This window comes from Xiphophorus hellerii, chromosome 16 (genome assembly GCF_003331165.1).
Source record: "Xiphophorus hellerii strain 12219 chromosome 16, Xiphophorus_hellerii-4.1, whole genome shotgun sequence".
In the NCBI taxonomy this organism is placed as follows: domain Eukaryota; kingdom Metazoa; phylum Chordata; class Actinopteri; order Cyprinodontiformes; family Poeciliidae; genus Xiphophorus; species Xiphophorus hellerii.
Genome location: NC_045687.1, coordinates 1,349,694 through 1,368,420, shown reverse-complemented (window position 1 = coordinate 1,368,420; position 18,727 = coordinate 1,349,694). Strand labels below are relative to the sequence as shown.

At 39.3% G+C, this 18,727-nt stretch overlaps 3 protein-coding genes across 4 annotated transcripts in view; 1 reads left to right on the top strand and 2 right to left on the bottom strand.

The window, feature by feature from the left end:
- c16h16orf89 (chromosome 16 C16orf89 homolog) overlaps positions 1 to 7,378 on the bottom strand; it is an 8,439-nt gene extending 1,061 nt beyond the window's left edge. The window contains exons 1-8 of the mRNA XM_032587319.1: positions 7,367 to 7,378; positions 5,405 to 5,726; positions 4,416 to 4,568; positions 2,249 to 2,399; positions 2,019 to 2,136; positions 1,682 to 1,844; positions 1,382 to 1,486; positions 368 to 457 (exon numbers count right to left, since the gene is read on the bottom strand). Of these exons, the coding sequence (XP_032443210.1) occupies positions 368 to 457; positions 1,382 to 1,486; positions 1,682 to 1,844; positions 2,019 to 2,136; positions 2,249 to 2,399; positions 4,416 to 4,568; positions 5,405 to 5,726; positions 7,367 to 7,378 (1,114 nt within the window). The remainder of the gene's footprint in view (positions 1 to 367; positions 458 to 1,381; positions 1,487 to 1,681; positions 1,845 to 2,018; positions 2,137 to 2,248; positions 2,400 to 4,415; positions 4,569 to 5,404; positions 5,727 to 7,366) is intronic.
- Positions 7,364 to 14,490, top strand: alg1 (ALG1 chitobiosyldiphosphodolichol beta-mannosyltransferase). Its single transcript, XM_032587724.1, has 13 exons — positions 7,364 to 7,668; positions 8,805 to 8,882; positions 8,952 to 9,055; positions 9,146 to 9,294; positions 10,014 to 10,103; positions 11,060 to 11,173; positions 11,555 to 11,670; positions 11,743 to 11,781; positions 11,863 to 11,922; positions 12,062 to 12,172; positions 12,473 to 12,587; positions 13,069 to 13,144; positions 14,261 to 14,490. The coding sequence occupies exons 1-13, from the start codon at positions 7,377 to 7,379 to the stop codon at positions 14,393 to 14,395; spliced, it is 1,479 nt and encodes a 492-aa protein (XP_032443615.1). The 5' UTR covers positions 7,364 to 7,376; the 3' UTR covers positions 14,396 to 14,490.
- eef2kmt (eukaryotic elongation factor 2 lysine methyltransferase) lies at positions 14,001 to 18,727 on the bottom strand. 2 transcript variants are annotated; one of them, XM_032587726.1, is made up of 9 exons: positions 18,542 to 18,727; positions 17,714 to 17,776; positions 17,551 to 17,631; positions 17,344 to 17,442; positions 16,813 to 16,946; positions 15,892 to 16,136; positions 15,519 to 15,659; positions 14,503 to 14,599; positions 14,001 to 14,420 (listed from the first exon to the last, which is right to left on the bottom strand). In XM_032587726.1, exons 1-9 carry the CDS (start codon positions 18,677 to 18,679, stop codon positions 14,405 to 14,407), a joined length of 1,014 nt encoding a protein of 337 aa, XP_032443617.1. In that variant the 5' UTR covers positions 18,680 to 18,727; the 3' UTR covers positions 14,001 to 14,404. The 2 variants fall into 2 exon arrangements, with proteins under 2 accessions (XP_032443617.1, XP_032443616.1); XM_032587725.1 differs by having other exon boundaries at positions 17,344 to 17,445; positions 18,542 to 18,721.

Below are 18,727 nucleotides of genomic sequence, written 5' to 3'. Positions count from 1 at the left end.
ACATTTTAATAAATTATTTTAACTTGTGTTTTATATTAGTGATTGAGAAGAAATTAAAAATTAGATTTCCAGAGTTTCAGGAAGCCCTGATCATTCATGGAGCTTCTTTAGAAATGTGAACTCTGGACGCTGACATTAGCGTTAGCTGCTACATGCTAAACACGCGGCTTGTGTCGACCTTAACATGTTAGCATGAACTTTTTTTTTAATCTTATTTCCAAATTTCCATGACCACAATCTCTGAAATAAATGATTGAAGTTAAACTAGACGTTGTAAAATGACTGAATATTTGGGTGTAAATGCCGATAATTTGCTGCTATTTGATTCTCTGCACTGGGTTTTTATCAGGGAAGCAAACAAACTGACCAGGAAGTATTTTCTCCCTCCGTTTTACTCTCCGGTGAGGCTGCAGCTGCTCCAGCAGCTCATCTCCAATAATCTGCGAGACGAAGCTTTCTGGGGAAACAAACATGGAAACAGCTCTCAGATTTTTAACATGCTGACAGATGATGATGGGTAAAATGAAACCACTAAACAAAGTGCATACAGTAATAAAAAAAGCTTGTTTACAGAAAGGCAGTTCTGAATGATTCTTACTTTAATCATTCAGAAACTATTATAAAAGCAACACAAGATATCACATTTGTTTTAAGTGATATTTCGTCTTTAAACTTGGTTACAAAGTAACTGTTACTGTAATCAGTCTATGCAGATTATACTGAGCATTTCATTTCTGATTTAAAATCACACTGAAACCATATTTTTAACAATTAGTTCCTGTTTAAGCTGCACCAACTAAACCAGACAAAGCAGAGGATATATATATTTATCTCCTTAAACAGATATCAGAACAAGATTTATTATGTTTCTATCATTCGCGTGTGACAAAAATATTTGAAGCTTAAATGTAACTATCCCTGTCACAATAACAATAAATACGATACAATATAAATTGTCCCAGAAGATATCTTGATTATATTGTTGTTTTGAGACCATTTTCAAGTAATTTAGTGGTAATGGCATAAGAACATTTTCTCAAAGATCAATACATTTTCAATTTTATTTGACATTTACACTGGAACACATTTAAAAATCCCAAATAAATAAACAAAACAACAGAAACAACAAAAAATATAATGAATTATGAAGTCTCTGCAAACAAAACTGTCTTTAAAAAAAAGGCTTGTTGAGACCAAAGCACCAAACTGAAGACTTTTACTATCCTATTATACTATTGGTAGAAAAAGCGAAACAATAAATTATGCAAATGGAAATTATTGAGCTGGTTTTAGTTTATCATGTTTATCATGATTAATTGATTTGTTGCTTATTGTGAAAATGTAACCAGCTGTTTTTTGGGACGTGGCGGCAGATACTCACTGTCCCTCCCAAAACAACCGACTTCGTCGTCTTGCAGCCTGAGGATGTGCTGCAGCCAGTCGGTTTTATGGAAGTCGGAAAAACCAGCTAACCCACAAATCAGGACTGTCAAAAAAAATAAAAGAGGAGCGAAGTTTTAATTTGTTATTTATTCAAGGTATTTTATGCAAACTTTAAATTAGATTACTATGCACTATAATATTAAACAGATCCACCAGATTGTGGATGTGTGGAGGGAGCGTAGTGTAGATAAAGTAGAAAATATAATCATAATTGGACAAAATGTTTCTTGATGCTCACTGTTTTCAATGAAGATGTCGACCGTTTGTTCGGTTAAACCGTTAGCAACGATGTCCTGGTTAGCCTTCATCATGTTGGAGCAGAAAATGTCTTGGTAGTTTTGTTCGGTCATGTTGGCTCGGGACGCTCGGGTGTCACCTTTCAACAAGTTGTTGCAACCTCTCTGATGAAAATACAAACCAGTTACAACAATGAAGAAGGTTTGTAGGTTTCAGATGGAAGTGGAGTCCCTCAGGGCTCCGTGGTTGGACTGCTGGAATTCACTGTGTACACACTTTTATGAGAGATCAATTAGACTTAAATTTATAGTTTTGTGAATGACTGTAGATGCTTTTACCATTCGGCCAATCATAAAGTAGAGGAGCTGGTGGGACAGGGAGTAATGTGGGCAACCGAAGCGGGTCATGGTGTCCCGGCAGGGCTTGGTGACGATGCAGGGCGTCCCGTTCATCTTCCTGTTCAACCACAAACACACAAACAGATTAAGATTGACTCCAAACTACATAGTTAACATTTATCTCCCAGATTATAAAACCTTCAAACGTATCTACAGCATTTTGGTCGTACCAGGTCCCCAGCAGCAGCGTCAGGCACTTATCGCTCAGCTGCTCGTCGTAACACTCAGAGGTCAAAGTTGAGGGATAAACCAGGCTGGGATCCGTAGAGCGCCACTCCTGAGGAATCATCCAAAACGTCCAAGTCAGCAGCGGCTCAAACTCTGCAGAGAAACGATGTGAGCATCTGTGAGTGACAGCCAACTCTTTTCAGAATAATGTCTTAAATTTGTTTTACTTGGTGGCAAAACATTTTCATCAGCTTGTTTTCAAATATCCACCTAGTCAAAGCTTTGATATTTAAACTGACGCTCCCAACTGAGCGTCAGTTCAGATGGGAAGGATGGTTTTGTTAAAGAGTATGTATTATTTTTCTACTCAGTCTGGGTTTCTACTGCTTCTGAAAAACAGACCAAACACTTAAAAAAACACTCAGACAGTTTTGGGAATAAATCAATAATTTTGGAGTCTAGAAAATGAGCCGTTTCAGAAACCTTCAGAATGAAACGTCATAAATCAGCAGGTACTGCCTGTTACCTAGCAACCCCAGCAAAAGCCCAACCTGTTACCTAGCAACCCCAGCAAAAACCAACCTGTTACCTAGCAACCCCAGCAAAAGCCCAACCTGTTACCTAGCAACCCCAGCAAAAACCAACCTGTTACCTAGCAACCCCAGCAAAAGCCCAACCTGTTACCTAGCAACCCCAGCAAAAGCCCAACCTGTTACCTAGCAACCCCAGCAAAAACCAACCTGTTACCTAGCAACCCCAGCAAAAGCTCAGCCTGTTACCTAGCAACCCCAGCAAAAGCCCTCCCTGTTACCTAGCAACCCCAGCAAAAACCAACCTGTTACCTAGCAACCCAAGCATTTGAGATAGTAGGACAGAGGAGTGTTTTTACACATGTAGTGGTAAAATTTGAAGGTTGCTATGATAATTAGCTGAATCTATGCATAGCAGAATTTATTATGATTCTTGTGTGATGCATGAGATCAAGAAGAAGACTTCTGAAGGAGTTTAGTTTCTCTGGCCTTAACATTACAATGAAGCCACTGAATTATTCCTTTATCTCTCATGGCTCCTAGTGAAAGAAAACTTGTTCTTGGTGTCTGCTGTCTGTTCTGTAACCGAGTAGATTATCAAACTATGTGAATGGATGAAACTCTCCCTATAAAACTGAAAGCTGTGTTCTGATCGAGGCTCTTTCTCCTGACTGCGATCGGTGAGCAGAGACTTTGAACGCTGTAGAGCCTTCGAATAAATACTGATTAAGAACATATTCTTCCTCTGGTTCTTGAAACAGTTTTCCCTCACTCTTTGTTAAAGGAAAATTTCCACAACAGTTTGGCATCACAAACAGGATCCGGCGAGTTGGACAGGTCGAGGGCGACGAGACGTCGGATGAGTTGGCCAATCTGAGGAGTTTGTCTTCAGTCCACCTCCAAATTGAACGGGGGGAGTCCGAGGTCTCGTCCCTGCGACTGCCGACCGACCGGATCCATAAGAACCTCAATATATTTATCGGGTGAGGACTCTTTCAATTGGGCTTGTTGTTTTCTTTGTTTTGTTTTTTGTTGGTTTTTTTCTTCATATCTGCTGGGACAGGCTCCGACTGCTGCTGAACTAAAGTGAACTATCTAAGGCGAAGATAGTCGGTGTTTTTGTTCTGTTTTCTCGCCTAAAGAAACAACGTAACGATCCAAATGAAGATAGTCGGTGTTTTTGTTCTGTTTTCTCGCCTAAAGAAACAACGTAACTATCCAAGGAAGATAGCGGTTTTTAGCATTTCTACACCTTGAAGGAAAGAAAGCCAGTGGAGAGACGTCTCCCTGACAAAAATGGGTTCTGGAACCTCAAAGAAAAGTTCGGAGAGGCCTGATCCTGAGCCTAGTAGTTATATTTATAACCTAATGAGAAAAAATATGGGCGTGATTGTTTAGCATGGGTGAAAAGCAGTTAACAGAATTATGAGTTTCCTGCTTTCTTTCCCCAAAAAACGTCACACACATCTAACTGACTGGATGAAATGTTCTCTAATAAAAATGGGTTTGTGTCACGTCATATTCACACCCCAGGGAAACAGGAAGTGACTGATTACTGATTAAACATTCTTACTGTGATGAACTCAAAGGAGGAAGAATTATAGAAAAGTAACATTTATTTTATTGTTGTTTTGCTGACCTCTGTAGTATTTGGGGTCGTTGAGCCTCAGGGCGGCGACAGCCTTGTCCAGGCTTTGATCGAGGCGGCTGAGCAGAGCAACGGCGGCGGTCCTCTGAGCCCAGCTGACCGGGTCCGTGTGCGGCCAGGTCCGGACCGCTTCCTTCAGCTCGGCTGGAACAAACAGAATAAATCCCAGGTTTCACAGGGAGATGTTTGGACTGGAAACTCTGGGATGGTCAGAGAGTTTTTATGACCACTCCTGCAATAATATAATATTAATTTGGTTTACTCAGGTGATCTTGGTATGATATTGAATAACCTCAAATATTTAACTCTGACAAATAAATACATAAATAAATAAATAAGATAGAAAAACAGAAGAAATCTGCAAGGAACCAAATATTATTTACATATGAAAAATATGCCACATTAGGTGGAGATATTTATTTTTATTTATTGATTAATTAATTTCGTAATTTGATCCATGAGGTGCTTTTGGCCTGTCCAGCACACCCTATATAGTCACTTTGTAAATAAATGTATTTTCTTATGGCTTAAAACCTTCATGGTTGCAACTGGAGATATTAAATGAATCACTTACATTATTATTCAAATAATTATCCAAATAATAGAATAACATGTTGTTATCTCATTTGTTGTGTTTACTGCTATACAAGAATATATCCGAAAAAGATCATTTAAATATTTAATTAGAATTCTGATTTTAAGTGATTCTTGTGCAGATTTAGGGATTTTGTATCTGCAGTGATTAAAATAAACCTAAAGATTTTTTAACAAAATCAAATCTTGTGAAAATACACAAAAGACAAAAACAATGATCGTTTTTATAATTTTCTTTGGCAAAACATGAAGGGAATTTCTGCTTCATGAATTAAGATTTTAATAGTCTAAAGGTTAAAACATGCATAATTGCATTTTTATGCATATTTTCCCCCTGAAGCTGCAGGTTTATCTAGTAAACAGCAGCTGCGCTCCTGCAGACCTACCCTGCAGCATGACGAAGCCCACCGCCCCGTCCAGGTTGATGTGCTCATGCTGCCGCTCCAGGAAGGACACCCCGCGGGAGAGGCTGCCCAGCAAGTCATCGATCACCTCGGCCCGACTGGCGCACAGCGCTGCGCCGAACAGAACCAGCGTCGCGGCCGGTCGGAGCGCCGCAGTCCGCATGTTCCTCTGCAGCCTGCAGGCTCCGGGACAGACGGTGAGACAATAACCAGGAGGACAGATGGTCTGGTGTCCTCTAACAGGGGGTGGGTCAGCGGTGACGTCAGCCGGACCTTCACATATGGTCACAATGTTCAGACTCAACTTCCCAACTCATAATTAAAGATAAACTTTAGTTTTTTCTGCGGCTTTAAACTTAAAACACACAAAAGAAACAAATTTAAGACCAAAAAGACAATGAAGATATTCCCAGAAATGTCAACATTCAATTTAGGAAATAATTAAACTATTAATAGGATTTACATGTGGATGCGATGTCCCAGTTTCCTGGGGGGGCAAATAACCACCGGAAACACGTGACCTCTGCCGCCTGAAGGTTTTGTAGGCGTTGTAGTTTCTTGATTGATTCAGCAATTTGATTTGATGAGCAACTCATCAAAAATGACCCGAGTATATACAAACTTTAAAATAGAAATATTGTATTTATTTATAACTTATGTGACAAGAAAGAGTTAAATCTTGTCTTACATTAAACCATTGAAGTTAAACAGAGTCTAATAAACTTCGTTCAAATATCCTCAGGTCAGTTGGCCTTGAAAAAAACCATTTTACTTTGTTTTGAAAATCATATGCAAAGTGTATGATTTATGTGCTGATCAAAACAAATCAAATCAGATTTTATTTGTATAGCACATTTCAGCAGCGAGGCATCTAAAGTGCTTTACATCAAATAACTATTAATAGCAACACAAAGTCATGCAACATAGAATCACCAATAAAACACGACATTAAGTCAAGTTCCATCATTAAATTCGTAATTTATTACGTTTCGAATAGAATCAGGTGGGTTTTTAGTCGAGATTTAAAGGAACTCAGTGTTTCAGCTATTTTACAGTTTTCTGGAAGTTTGTTCCAAATTTGTGGTGGATAGAAACTGAAAGCTGCTTCTCCTCGTTTGGTTCTGGTTCTGGGGATGCAGAGCAGAACCAGAACCAGAACCTGAGAGGTCTGGAAGGTTGATACAACAACAGCAGATCGTTAATGTATTGTGGTGCTAAGCCGTTCAGTGATTTATAAACTAACAACAGTATTTTAAAGTCTATTCTTTGAGCTACAGGGAGCCAGTGGAGGGACTTTAAAAGTGGTGTTATGTGCTCTATCTTCCTGGTTTTAGTGAGAACTCCAGCAGCAGCATTCTGGATCAGCTGCAGCTGGAGGATTGATTTGTTGGACAGACCTGTGAAGACGCTGCTGCAGGAATCAATGCGATGAACATAATTTCAGATAGGTGGACTGAATGTAAAGTTTATAAAGTGAAAAGTGTCATTGATGTCAGATGGTGGATGTGACATCAGTCAACCTCGTTCTAAATATGTTTATGGCCTTTTTATAAATACCAGAAGTTAAATGTATAATAATTAGGTCATCTTTAACGCACCAAAATCAGTTTCTAATATAAGTAAACAACAAAAGTAGCAGAAGTTGCAGCCACCACTACTCTGTCAAAAATAAAAGTGACATATTTAGTAATTTTTATTGGAGAAAAACTAACTTTGAGATGTGAACGATATTAACAAATGAAGTTCAATATTTTACTAATAATAGTATGACGTCATAAAGAATACTCAAAATATAGCAATGTTTTTAAAACATCCTGTTGTCCAGAAAACAAATGAAGTAAATATGTAGCTAAATTATCTTCTTTTACGGCTTTTATTTTGGTATTTCTGATTGGTGCGGTCTCTTTAAAGCTCGAGCCCCGCCCCCTTTAAATACTTCCTGACTCGAGCGAACATGGCGCCGTGCGGTTCCACCGTGGCGCTACTTTCCGTGTTTTCTGCCGTTTTTGCGGTCTTTGTTTCGTGTTGTGTGGCGGGCTCCGGTGTCACCTGTCCGGCTGTCTGCCTGGCTGTGGCAGCCGGGACCCTGTCGATGTGTTGGCGGAGGCTGCGGCAGCGGGACGCCGCTTCGGACCGGCGGGTCTGCGTCCTGGTGCTGGGGGACATCGGACGCAGTCCTCGGATGCAGTATCACGCTCTGTCCCTCAGCAAACACGGCTACCAGGTCACTTTTGTCGGGTTTTTAGGTGAGACTCCAAACTGTCACCTGTTGGAATTACAAACATTTTATCTGCTGAATGAGACGGATAAAGATAGAGAAAGTTTACAATGAGTTAATATTTGGAAAACCTAAATGACTGAGATGTTTTGGAAAGTCTAAAATCTCCAAAGATGCGAACAACTGTCAGAAAACAATTCATACTATATGCATTCACTTTTATTACATTAAATAACTAAATGTATTTTATCCATATTGCTTATAAATAAAAAAAACTCTGGAAAGTGTGGCGTGCACTTGTTGGATTCTTCTAAATGAAATCCAGTATTGGCTTCAGATATCAACTAACTAGTAAATAGAGTTAACATGAGATTAAATAATATGATGACCTTTGGTTTTAATTTCCTTTTTATTTAACATTTTTGGTTGTTGCATTTTGTTTTGGATATTTAAAATGTCTTCCAGTTCCAGTGTGCAATATTCTGTACAAAACTTGTTTTTTGTTGTTTTTTGTTTTTGAGTGGGCGCATTTGCAGTATATTGCATTTATTGCTTGAAGATGGTCTCAAAACAAAAATATTGTCATTTATCACAATAGTTTCTGCAACAATTTATGGGCTAGTACCAACATTTTACTACTATATGTCACGTTCTTTCCACTTTAAAATAAAACACAATATTAAATTAATGAAATTATAGGATGCACCAATATGACAGTTTGGACCAATATTGATATCTGATATCATCTGTAGTATTGCTGCTGCTACATATATACACACACACACATCTCATTTGGACGCCGCTAACAATCCTAATATCAACCCAGTTTTCTTATCTGTTCAGTATCAGGGTTTATGACGCAACATCAGGTCAATTTCTGATCATGGAAACAGTGAAGAGTTTAAGTGTTCGTCATCTGTCAGCTTCCGATTATTGTAAATCTCAGTTCTTGTATGAAATTTGAAACAGAATCTTTTGTCAATTTGCAGATTACTTCCCTTGCAGCAGCTGTTGAACTTTTACCACAGTTTGTTTTCTATTAATTGTGAAACAGAAATAACTTTTAATCCCGTTAATGATTAATTTTCTCTTTGCTCATAATGCAAAACATCTGAGAAGAAGTTAATAAAACCAGCTTTAAGAATGAAAGCGGATGTTTTTCAGACTCAGAGCCCCATCAGGACGTGCTGAAGGAGGAGAAGATCCGGATAGTCGGCATCTCAGAGGTTAAAGGTCTTCGAGGTAAACAGAGCCGTGTTTGTTTTCCTGCAGCAAAAGTTCAGAAATAAAAACCGGCTGCTGCTTTTCCAGTCAGACCAAAACTCCTGACCTACGTGACGAAGACGATGGTCCAGGCGGTGCAGCTGCTTCACGTTCTGCTGTCCATGGAGCTGCAGGCGCACATCCTGATGCAGGTCAGCTCGTCCTCATCATCATCATCATCAGAGGAGGATTGGCTCTAAATGTGCTGCAGATTTACAAACGTAATGTTTTATTTTTCCCAGAATCCTCCTGGGCTGCCTGGGATTGCGGTGGCGTGGCTCGTGTGCGTTCTGCGCGGCAGCACCTTCATCATCGACTGGCACAACTACGGCTACACCATCATGGCTCTGAGCCTCGGAGCGTCGCATCCTCTGGTCCGACTCGCCAAGCGGTCAGCGCCTCGGCTGCAGCTGAAACTCCGTTTATGTGCAAACAGGGCTGGACAATTAATCAATAACAATCAATCAGTCAATCAATCAATCAATCGTCATAGGCATGAGATCAATATCAGTAAATGATGCACCTGACGGAGTGTTCGATACATAGAATATTCACTGAACTTTATCCAGAATCGCACAGCATTCTGGGAGATGTAGGCAGAGGAAAGACAAACTCAGTCACGCCCCCTAGTGGCCAGTCACTGGCAGATTATTTCACTTAAAACAAAATATTTTCCCATGTTATAAATAAATTATTCTGATACTTTTTATTAATATTAAGGAATTGTTTACTTAAATCAATCTCCTACATCTTGCCGAAAAGTTATTTGTAAGTTAGTTTTATCTTATTTCAAAAGTATTTAGATATTTGCATTAAAAACTGACCATGTGTCTTTCCACCTAATAAACTGACAGCATGCAGAGTGTTGATGCCTGGAGCATGAAGTGTTTTTACCTGCTGGACGTTACATCCAGGCTCTCAGGTAGAAAATACAATCTGGATTTTATTGCAGCTCCAGTGCAGAACAGGAAGAACGAAACGAAATAAAGACTGAAAACTCAGAATCAGTTTTATCTGCAGCCTGAAATGTTGAAAGTCAGATGAGAAAACATTTAAATAATGTTTGTGCAGTCTCTTTTGTTTAAAGTTTTGTTCTTTTTTATTCTTCAGGTATGAACACCTGTTCGGCCCTCTGGCCTCCCACAGCCTGTGTGTGACGAACGCCATGAAGGACGACTTGAAGAAAAACTGGGGCGTCGAGTAAGACTGTTAGCTTCAGATCAGCTTCCTGGCGTCACATCTTCCTCTTCCTCTGATCCGTTTCATATCTGCACCTTTAAAACTGAAATTTTATTCATTTATTTCAAACAGGTGTTAAAAACTAAGAAAACAAATAATCAGTAGAAGAGGAAAATGTGTGCTTACATAACCAAGAAAAAAATAATTAGCTTACCAACAGTTTACTGTTAAAAACTGAAATGTTACAGAAAGAAGAAGCCGTTTAATCTCTCGTCTCATTTTAATGATCTGCAGATGTTTGCAAACTCTTTTAACTCAAGAGTTAAATATTAAATGTTGTAGTTTATAATCTCTAAAGGTTTTTCCTGTTAAATAACCTGGGGCTGGGCGATGAATCAGCTGTACTGATTAATCAGTTTTTTTGAATTTCTAATTTTCTGAAAATCTGTTTGTTTTGTTTTTCCACCAAGGCAGCCATCTTGTTTGACAAACGTGTTTTAAAGCGTCTACTTATTTGGACTTTGAATTCAGGTAACTCTATGATGAAACGTAAGGGTCAGGCTGCGTTTTTAAATACATTTTAAAAAAAAGATTAAAAAATCATAATGTTACAAGAAAACAGGCACAGCAATTCCAGAAGATGAAAAAGTATAAGAGTAAAGTCTTATTACAAGAATAAATTTGTAATATTTGGAGGGTAAAGTAGTAATTATATAAGAAGTCATTAAAACAACTTTTCATAAGATTTTTCTGGTGAAATTGAGTTTTTGCTCTGCTAATATTATGACTATATTCTTGTACTTGAACAGAAATTCCTGTAGCTTTTCACAAATACTTTATTTATTTTTTTAGAAAAAAAAGTGAGAAAACGAATAATTAAAATCGGCTGTTATGATAAATCTGCGTTTTAGTTCTTAAGCCGTATGGCCGCGTGTCTACCTGGTTAAAACAGACAGATGAAGTGTTGTGGTTTCCAGGGCAACCACTCTGTACGACCGGCCGGCCTCCATCTTCAGAGAGACTCCTCTGGATCTGCAGCACCAACTCTTCCTCAAGATGGCCGACACTCAGCCGCAGTTCAGAGCCTCAGGGTGAGTGCTGGAGACCATCATCATCATCATCATCATCATCATTGCCATTATTATTATTTTTATGGGATGGAGAAAATGAAAGGAGGAAGAGTTCATTCATCAGTTCATCCATTATTCATCCATCCATTTGTCTCAACATTCAGTTTTGTTCCTGAAAACTGAGCGTCCAAACAATGAATCATTCATCCATCCATTCATTCATTCATTCATGTCTGGTGTTTAAACTTTGAACTCGGTAAAAATGTCTCCATTGAATCTGAAGTGAATTTTTACATTCATCTCACAATGAACTGGAATGACTGGGAGCTCTGGTGGAATCTGACCTTTGTTAATATTTTTACGGTAAACGTGTTTAATAATCCGATCCTGATCCGTTTTCAGGTCCGACTCTCGGGAGACGGAGGAGACCGTCTTTACTGTCCGTAACCCGGGCGACGGCGGCGTGACCCTGAGGTCGGACCGGCCGGCTCTGCTGATCAGCAGCACCAGCTGGACGGGTGAATGACCTCCCTGTGACCTTTCATGTTTAGCCTGAAGCCTTCCTGACCGGTGATGTTTTCTCTCTGCAGAGGACGAAGATTTCTCCATCCTGCTGGATTCTCTGCAAGGTACAGGTTTGGTTTCTGAAACGAGTCGACCCGAACCGGGTTTATTCTCTGATTTACCTGAACCAGGTCGGTTTGTTTCAGAGTACGAAGGCTTCATCACAGGAGGAGCGCCGCTGCCGTCGCTAGTCTGCGTCATCACAGGTGAAACCGGAGCATCGTTTCAGATTAAGATGCAAGAAAATGCAGAAGCTTCAAACTAATTCAGCTACATTTCATTAAATATGAGGGAATAAAGTTCGTTTGAAGCTTTGGTGACGGGTCTGATGGTGCGTTTGTGCAGGAAAAGGTCCTCAGAAGGAACACTACAAGAAGCTGATCGCCTCGCTGCGTTTGGAGTGCGTGAAGATCTGCACGCCGTGGCTGGAGGCCGAGGATTACCCGCTGCTGCTGGGTAGGAAAAACTCTGGAGTCAAAAAATGATCCATCAGATAAATAAATGTCCCATTTCATATTTTTTATTTATTAAGTTTTATTTATTTCAAGATCTGTTCCATAGAGGAAGCCCCGCCCCTCATTTGAATATCCTAAGATAACAACCCAAGTCATTCTTCACTAAAAGTGATTTTTCTTTGCCAGACATCTTTTTTGTTTTTAATCAAAACTTACTTTTGGCAGAAAGTGCCATCCCTCACCGTCTCCTTCATCATGTGTTCTCGTCCCTCGTCGTCGTTTTTGTCTTTTCATCCTCCAGGTTCAGCAGATCTGGGCGTCTGCCTCCACAAGTCGTCCAGCGGTCTGGACCTGCCCATGAAGGTGGTGGACATGTTCGGCTGCTGTCTTCCTGTCTGCGCCGTCCACTTCCACTGGTCAGAACCTTTTAATCGGACCGGCCAGAACCCACAGCTTCCTTTTCCTTTCTAAATCCTTTTTTTCTGTCCCACTTTCCTTCCTTTGAGTTTTTTCTTCCCAACTTCCAATCTCTTGTCCGTTTTTCACTTTGTTCCCTTTTCTCTCCTTCCTTCCTTTATCATTCCTACCATCTCTCCTTACGTCTGTCCTCAGTTTCTACTCTTCTTGTTTTCATCTTTTCTCTCCTAATTTTCTTTATATCTTCCCTAGATAATATCCTTTTTATCCTTTTGGCCCCATTTTTCCTTGTCTTATATTTTTCCTAGTTCCTTATATTCTTCTTTTGTTTTTCCTCCTCTGCTTTTTCTCTTGTCCTTCCTCATTAATTTGCTTTTCCTTCCTTCCATCCTTTATTTCCTGTTTTCTTCCTTTCTTCGTGTTTGCACAGATATTAGTTTAGATTTTCAAATGAAGTGAGAGCGTCCATGTTTCCTCCAGCCTGCAGGAGTTGGTGGAGGACGAAGTGAACGGTTTGATCTTCAGGGACTCGGCAGAACTCGCCCAGCAGCTCAAGGTGAGACGATCCGCTCAAGCTCGACCCGCAGGACCAAACGCAGCTGCGTTCACAACTTTACTGACTCAAACCCAAAACATGTAGTTTATTAATGTTTGTCCAACATTAATGAAGCAGACGATTGATTGGAATCCAGTTTCAGCATCCAGAGAAGATATTCAGTCGTCTGTTTGAGCGAAGGCGGCCCGCTCCGTCTTTACATCCCAAAAAATTGGTGTCAAAGATTTTTGCTGTTACTGTTTTAAAAATATTAAGTTTTCAAAGGTCAGAGGTCATCATCAATATCTTCAAAGCAAAGGCAGCACAAGCAAAATGTTTCGCTGCACAAATGTAGCTGAGTTGATTACAGAGTTGGGTAGTAGCTAGTTACATTTACTCAATTACATTTGAGTACTTTTTGGGGAAAAAAATGTACTTTTGGTAGTACTTTTACTATGCTGTACTTTTTACTCTTGAGTAAAATTTCTGGATTTTCTTCCCACTGAATGAAAAACAAACATGTTTCAACCAAAAACTCACCAGACACAAACACACACCTGCAGCTTTTATTTATTTAGTTTTTCATTGAAAAAAACCGATTAAGAAAAATTTATTTTTGCCTGATTTTGTTTTTTTTTGTTAATTATATGAATTGTTCTGATTTTTGTCCTTAAAATACAGAAAGTTCCACTTAACTTTATATTTTGGTCCATCTGATGATGTAATTTTTAAATATTAAATGATTGATAATTTGATCAGTTACTCTGTACCTGAGTAGACGTTTTTACCAAGTACTTTTACTCTGGAGTAATTTCTTGGACGGTTACTTTTTACTTTTACTTGAGTAAAAATATGTTGAAGTAATATTTAGTCTTACTTTTTTAAATTTTTGGTTTCTCTGCCCACCTCTGGTTGATTGACACCAAATTTATGTGATTTTGTAAACTTGAGTTTGGGTTTACCTCTGACTTGTGGAAACTTTTTTATTAATATATTTAAAGTGATAGCAGCACAAAACCCCTTTTGCAGCACAAACATTTGACTTTGTTAGATTTGAAGACGGTTTTGGAGGAAAACTCCACTCAGGTCCCAGAAAGTGACTCAATCTGTCGTCTTTTTCTCCTTGCTGGTTTCCAGTCTCTCCTCTCAGAGTTTCCCAGCTCAGACGGCAGACTGGGAGTTTTCCGGAGGAACCTCCGCGCCAGCAGGGGGCAGCGCTGGGACGATAACTGGGACCAGAACGTTCTGCCTCTGCTGGCGGCTCCCAGATGAAGAGGAGCTTCAGCCTTCCTGGACTCTGACAGAAACAGAAAAGACTTCTTTAATCCTGATTTATGTGAATTTGTAAATAAAATGTTGATCCTGCAGCGTCGGCTCACCTGAACACTTTGATGAGTTCTATTGGAGCCAGCCGGTTGTAGGGAAACACGGCGCCGACGGGTCCGGTCAGAACCTGGTGGCCCAGACCTGCAGCCTCTGCAGGGAGGAACCACTGGATGGTAACTAGTTACATTTAGAGCAACTCTAAGTACTCTAGTTTTAACAAACTGTATACACTTTACAGACTGTAAGTACTAGTTTTATAAGTTTTATATTGATAAAAATGTAAACAAAAAAGTGCTGATTCTGATGTAAGTTTTTATTTTGTAATTATTTGTATTAATTATTTTTCTTCAAAATACCAGAATTTAAGCTTTTTTTTTTTTTTAAATCAGGGCCATGCTAAAAAAATTTTTTAAATTACATTATGTGAAAAAAGTTGTAATAATGAGAAGTCATGTTACCAGAATAAGAGTCATTATGAGAATAAAGTCCAAATAATACGAGCATAAAGTCATATTAAGACAACAAAGACTGTAATCCGGTGCAACTATTATTGTGATGACTTTATTCTCGCATTATTACGACTTTATTCTCGCATTATTACGACTTTATTCTCGCATTATTACGACTTTATTCTTGTATTATTACAACTTTATTCTTGTATTATTACGACTTTATTCTCGCATTATTACGACTTTATTCTTGTATTATTACGACTTTATTCTTGTATTATTACAACTTTTCTCGTGTTCTTTATTCTGGTTCTAACACTTTGTTAGAACCAGTCTGATGGTTCAGTCTGATTTTACAATGTCTGATGACATTGTAAAATATTGAATCTGATTTTTCGATCAAATTCTCCGTACTTTAGTTGCCTTTTCACCAAATACTTTATTCACTGAGTAACTTCTTGGACGTCCACTTTTTATTCTAATTTGAGTAAAAATATGCTAAAGTAGTGCTACTCTTCTTACTCGAGTACAGTTTTTGGGTCCTCTACCCAGTTCTGGGGGACCGGACCGGGACTCTGTAACTCGGTTCCGGGTCTGAAGCGTCTTGATGTGATCCTCACCGAGCCGCAGCTTGAAGCCGCCGTACGTCTCCGGGTTTCTGACGGTGGAGCAGATCAGAATCTCCGCCGCCGCCGAACATTTCAGGATCTTCAGCAGCAGATCCGCCAGACTTCCTGCGACTTCTGGATCGTACACCACGTCTGCAGGAGACGGGAGGAGAGTCAGCCGAGGGGCGTGGCCACACAAAGGACCACGCCTGATTGGACGAAATTAACTTGTCATTCAATTTATTTATCTTTTGTTGATATCATTAGTCTGCTCATCTGGGATCTTATGCTTATTTTTAGCTTGCTCCTGTAACCAAGGGCAACAGAAGATTTGTTAACATTTCAATATAATGACAGCCCTCGGCCGGGCCGAGCCGGACCGGACCTGCAGCGATCACCGTGTCGGGTCGGATCCGGCGGATCTGCTCCTCCGGCGCCGTTGTCCAGTCCAGCTGGTCCACCGTGACGGATGGACTCTTCCCGCCGCCGAGGCCGTTCAGACGGACGTTTTCTCTTAGTTTCTCCAGAACCACGGCGTGACAGTCGCTGAAGACAAACCGGACCGGGCTGCAGGAGCGGCACACAGTGATTCCGGTCAATCCGACGCCACTTCCCAGCTCCAGAACCGACCTGCAGGAGAGAGTCTGTTAGAAACAGGACCCAGAGTTCTATAGGGACCCGTTTCTAAAGTTACGCAGTAAAACAAATAACAGCAATATTTTGGTTTGTTTAGTCAGTCAGAGGAACAGAGAGAAAAAACTGGGTGTTCATGTTGAAAAGTCATTTTCACCATGTTGTTCACTCAGTTACAAAGTCACAGTAAATAACACAAAAGCTAAATATTTAGTTTGGAAAATAAGTACTTAATTTGGAACTATATATATAGTTAAAGAATTTGCATATTCAGTATTAAGTTTGGAAAATAAATATTTACTTTGGAACTAAACATTTAAAATAAATATTTGATTTGGAATAGATAGTTATATATTTAATTTCAACCTAAATATTAAGTTTGCAAACTTAGTATTTTCTAAGCTAAATATTGAGCTTATGAATTGAATATTTAGCTTAAGCTAAATATTTACTTTAGGAACATTTTTGGCATGAAAATGCAATGCTTAGTTTGGAACTAAAAATTTAAACTTATTACTTAATTTAGTTTTATATTTAATTTAGTAGCTAATTCAGTTTGAAACCATGACATTTATAAATGCATAAGTATGAAGTATTCATTATTGCTGTTCATTTTTTGCTGTGTAGCTGCACACGGCTCCGATGCGTGGCTCAGGTTCAGGTGAGGTCACACCTGCCGGTGAACACCTGTGGGTTCTCCAGAACCCACTCAGCCAGGTAGAGAGCAGCTTCCCAGGTCACCAGGCCCGTCGTTCCCTCGGAGATCACAGCCACGTTTTCCAGAAGGCTGATGGCGTCTCCGGTGGGCTGCGGCACAAAAACCACATCCAAACTAATCACAACTAAATACTTTTAGTCATAATTTAAATGACTAAATTTAAATTTGTCATTTAGATGTAATTGTTAGTATTAGCATGTTAGCATCATTAACGGCAAGCTCAGGCAGTAATTGAATTAAAAAGTTCAAATGTTATAATTTAATTACACAACTTGTACATTTACTCAAATGATTATGAATTATTACATAAATTATTAAACAAATATTCAATTAATTTAATTCAAATTCCATTTAAATTATGACTAAAAAATGATTCATATACTTATTAAATTGTGCTGTTTATTGCAGTGTATGGACTGAAACTGTTAGTCTGATTCTGCTTATTAAATTCTGGTTCTCCGCTCCAGTGACGGAGCCGTCCAGTACCAGGAAGTAGGTCTTGTGGCAGTGCAGCGTCTCCTCCACCCCCAGCACCTCCGCCAGGGCGTCGTACAGCTCATCCAGAGGATCGCAGCCTGCAGCCTCCTGCTGCACAGACACGCAACAACAACGCCTGTTAGTAGGAATCACTGAAAATCAGAAATTACTGGGAAAGAAAATCATTTCTGTTGTTGTGAACTTAATGAAACTGACCCGTTTGATGAGCTCAGAGAGGAAAATCCTCCTGAATCGGACCGATGGTGGAAACTTTCCACACAGAGGATGAAGACATGTCTGTAAAAACACAAAAACACTGGATTATTTTAGATTTAATTCAGATTAAACAGAAAGTAAAGTTCAGTGAGGATCCTTCCACCTGCTTCAGCAGCTCTGAGATGAACTCTGATGACTTGTTGCTCTGCAGCTCGCTGTCTAGAAACTGTTAAAAAAAAACCCAGAAAGATTCATCCTTTAACAAACAACATGGCTGCATGACTTTGATTTGCAAAGAGGCATAAGTTCTGGAGCCATTGTCTAAAACTCAATCAGAAATAATCCAAAACACAGAAGCTAAAATCCAACAGAAGAGACACAAACTGTTGTAATGGCCTAGTCAAAGTCCAGACCTCAATCTGATTAAAGTGCTATGCAGAAAGTTGTGCATTTGGCTCTTAAAGGTTAAGTGAGTTTTTTGTATATCAGACCAGATTTGCTTACTTTGTCCTGATATCTAAATATTAAACTAAACTAAACATCAAGTTTATTTGATTTCAACAACAAAGTGATTTACACCATTAAAACAAAATACAGTAACCAATTATAAATCGAGGAATACACACATTATTTAAAACGCCATCATCTAGTAAATATACATCAAATAAGTTGTTCAATGTGCAGATAACTACCAATAAAATCAACTCTAAACAGTTTGGTTTTTAGTTTTGATTTAAAGGAACTCAGTGTTTCAGCATCTTTGCAGTTTTCTAGAAGTTAGTTCCAGACTGAGGGTTTTACGATAAAAAGAAGCATTTTTGCTGCAATATAAACCTATTGCTGAGTATTTTCGCAGCCGGAGCTTTCAAAAACTTAAACATTTTATGTGTGATTAATGCCCAGCAGATGATCTCAGTGGGTGTTTTAAATGATCCCCTCGCAGCAGAATCAGGCAGATTTTCAACGGAGTTTGGCGGCGCCTCAAACTCACCGTCCAGGGAAACGAAGCCAATCGGTTCATGGAGAAAAACGAGGCACGAAAATCCCTTAAAATATCCTCAGGTTTCTCCTCTTTCTGCTCTGAAAGCGCCATCTTCCACGTGTGTTTGTTTACTTCCTGCTTACCCATAATTCAATGCGAGGTTTACTACCACTGCTGGGTAATGTAGTTTCAATT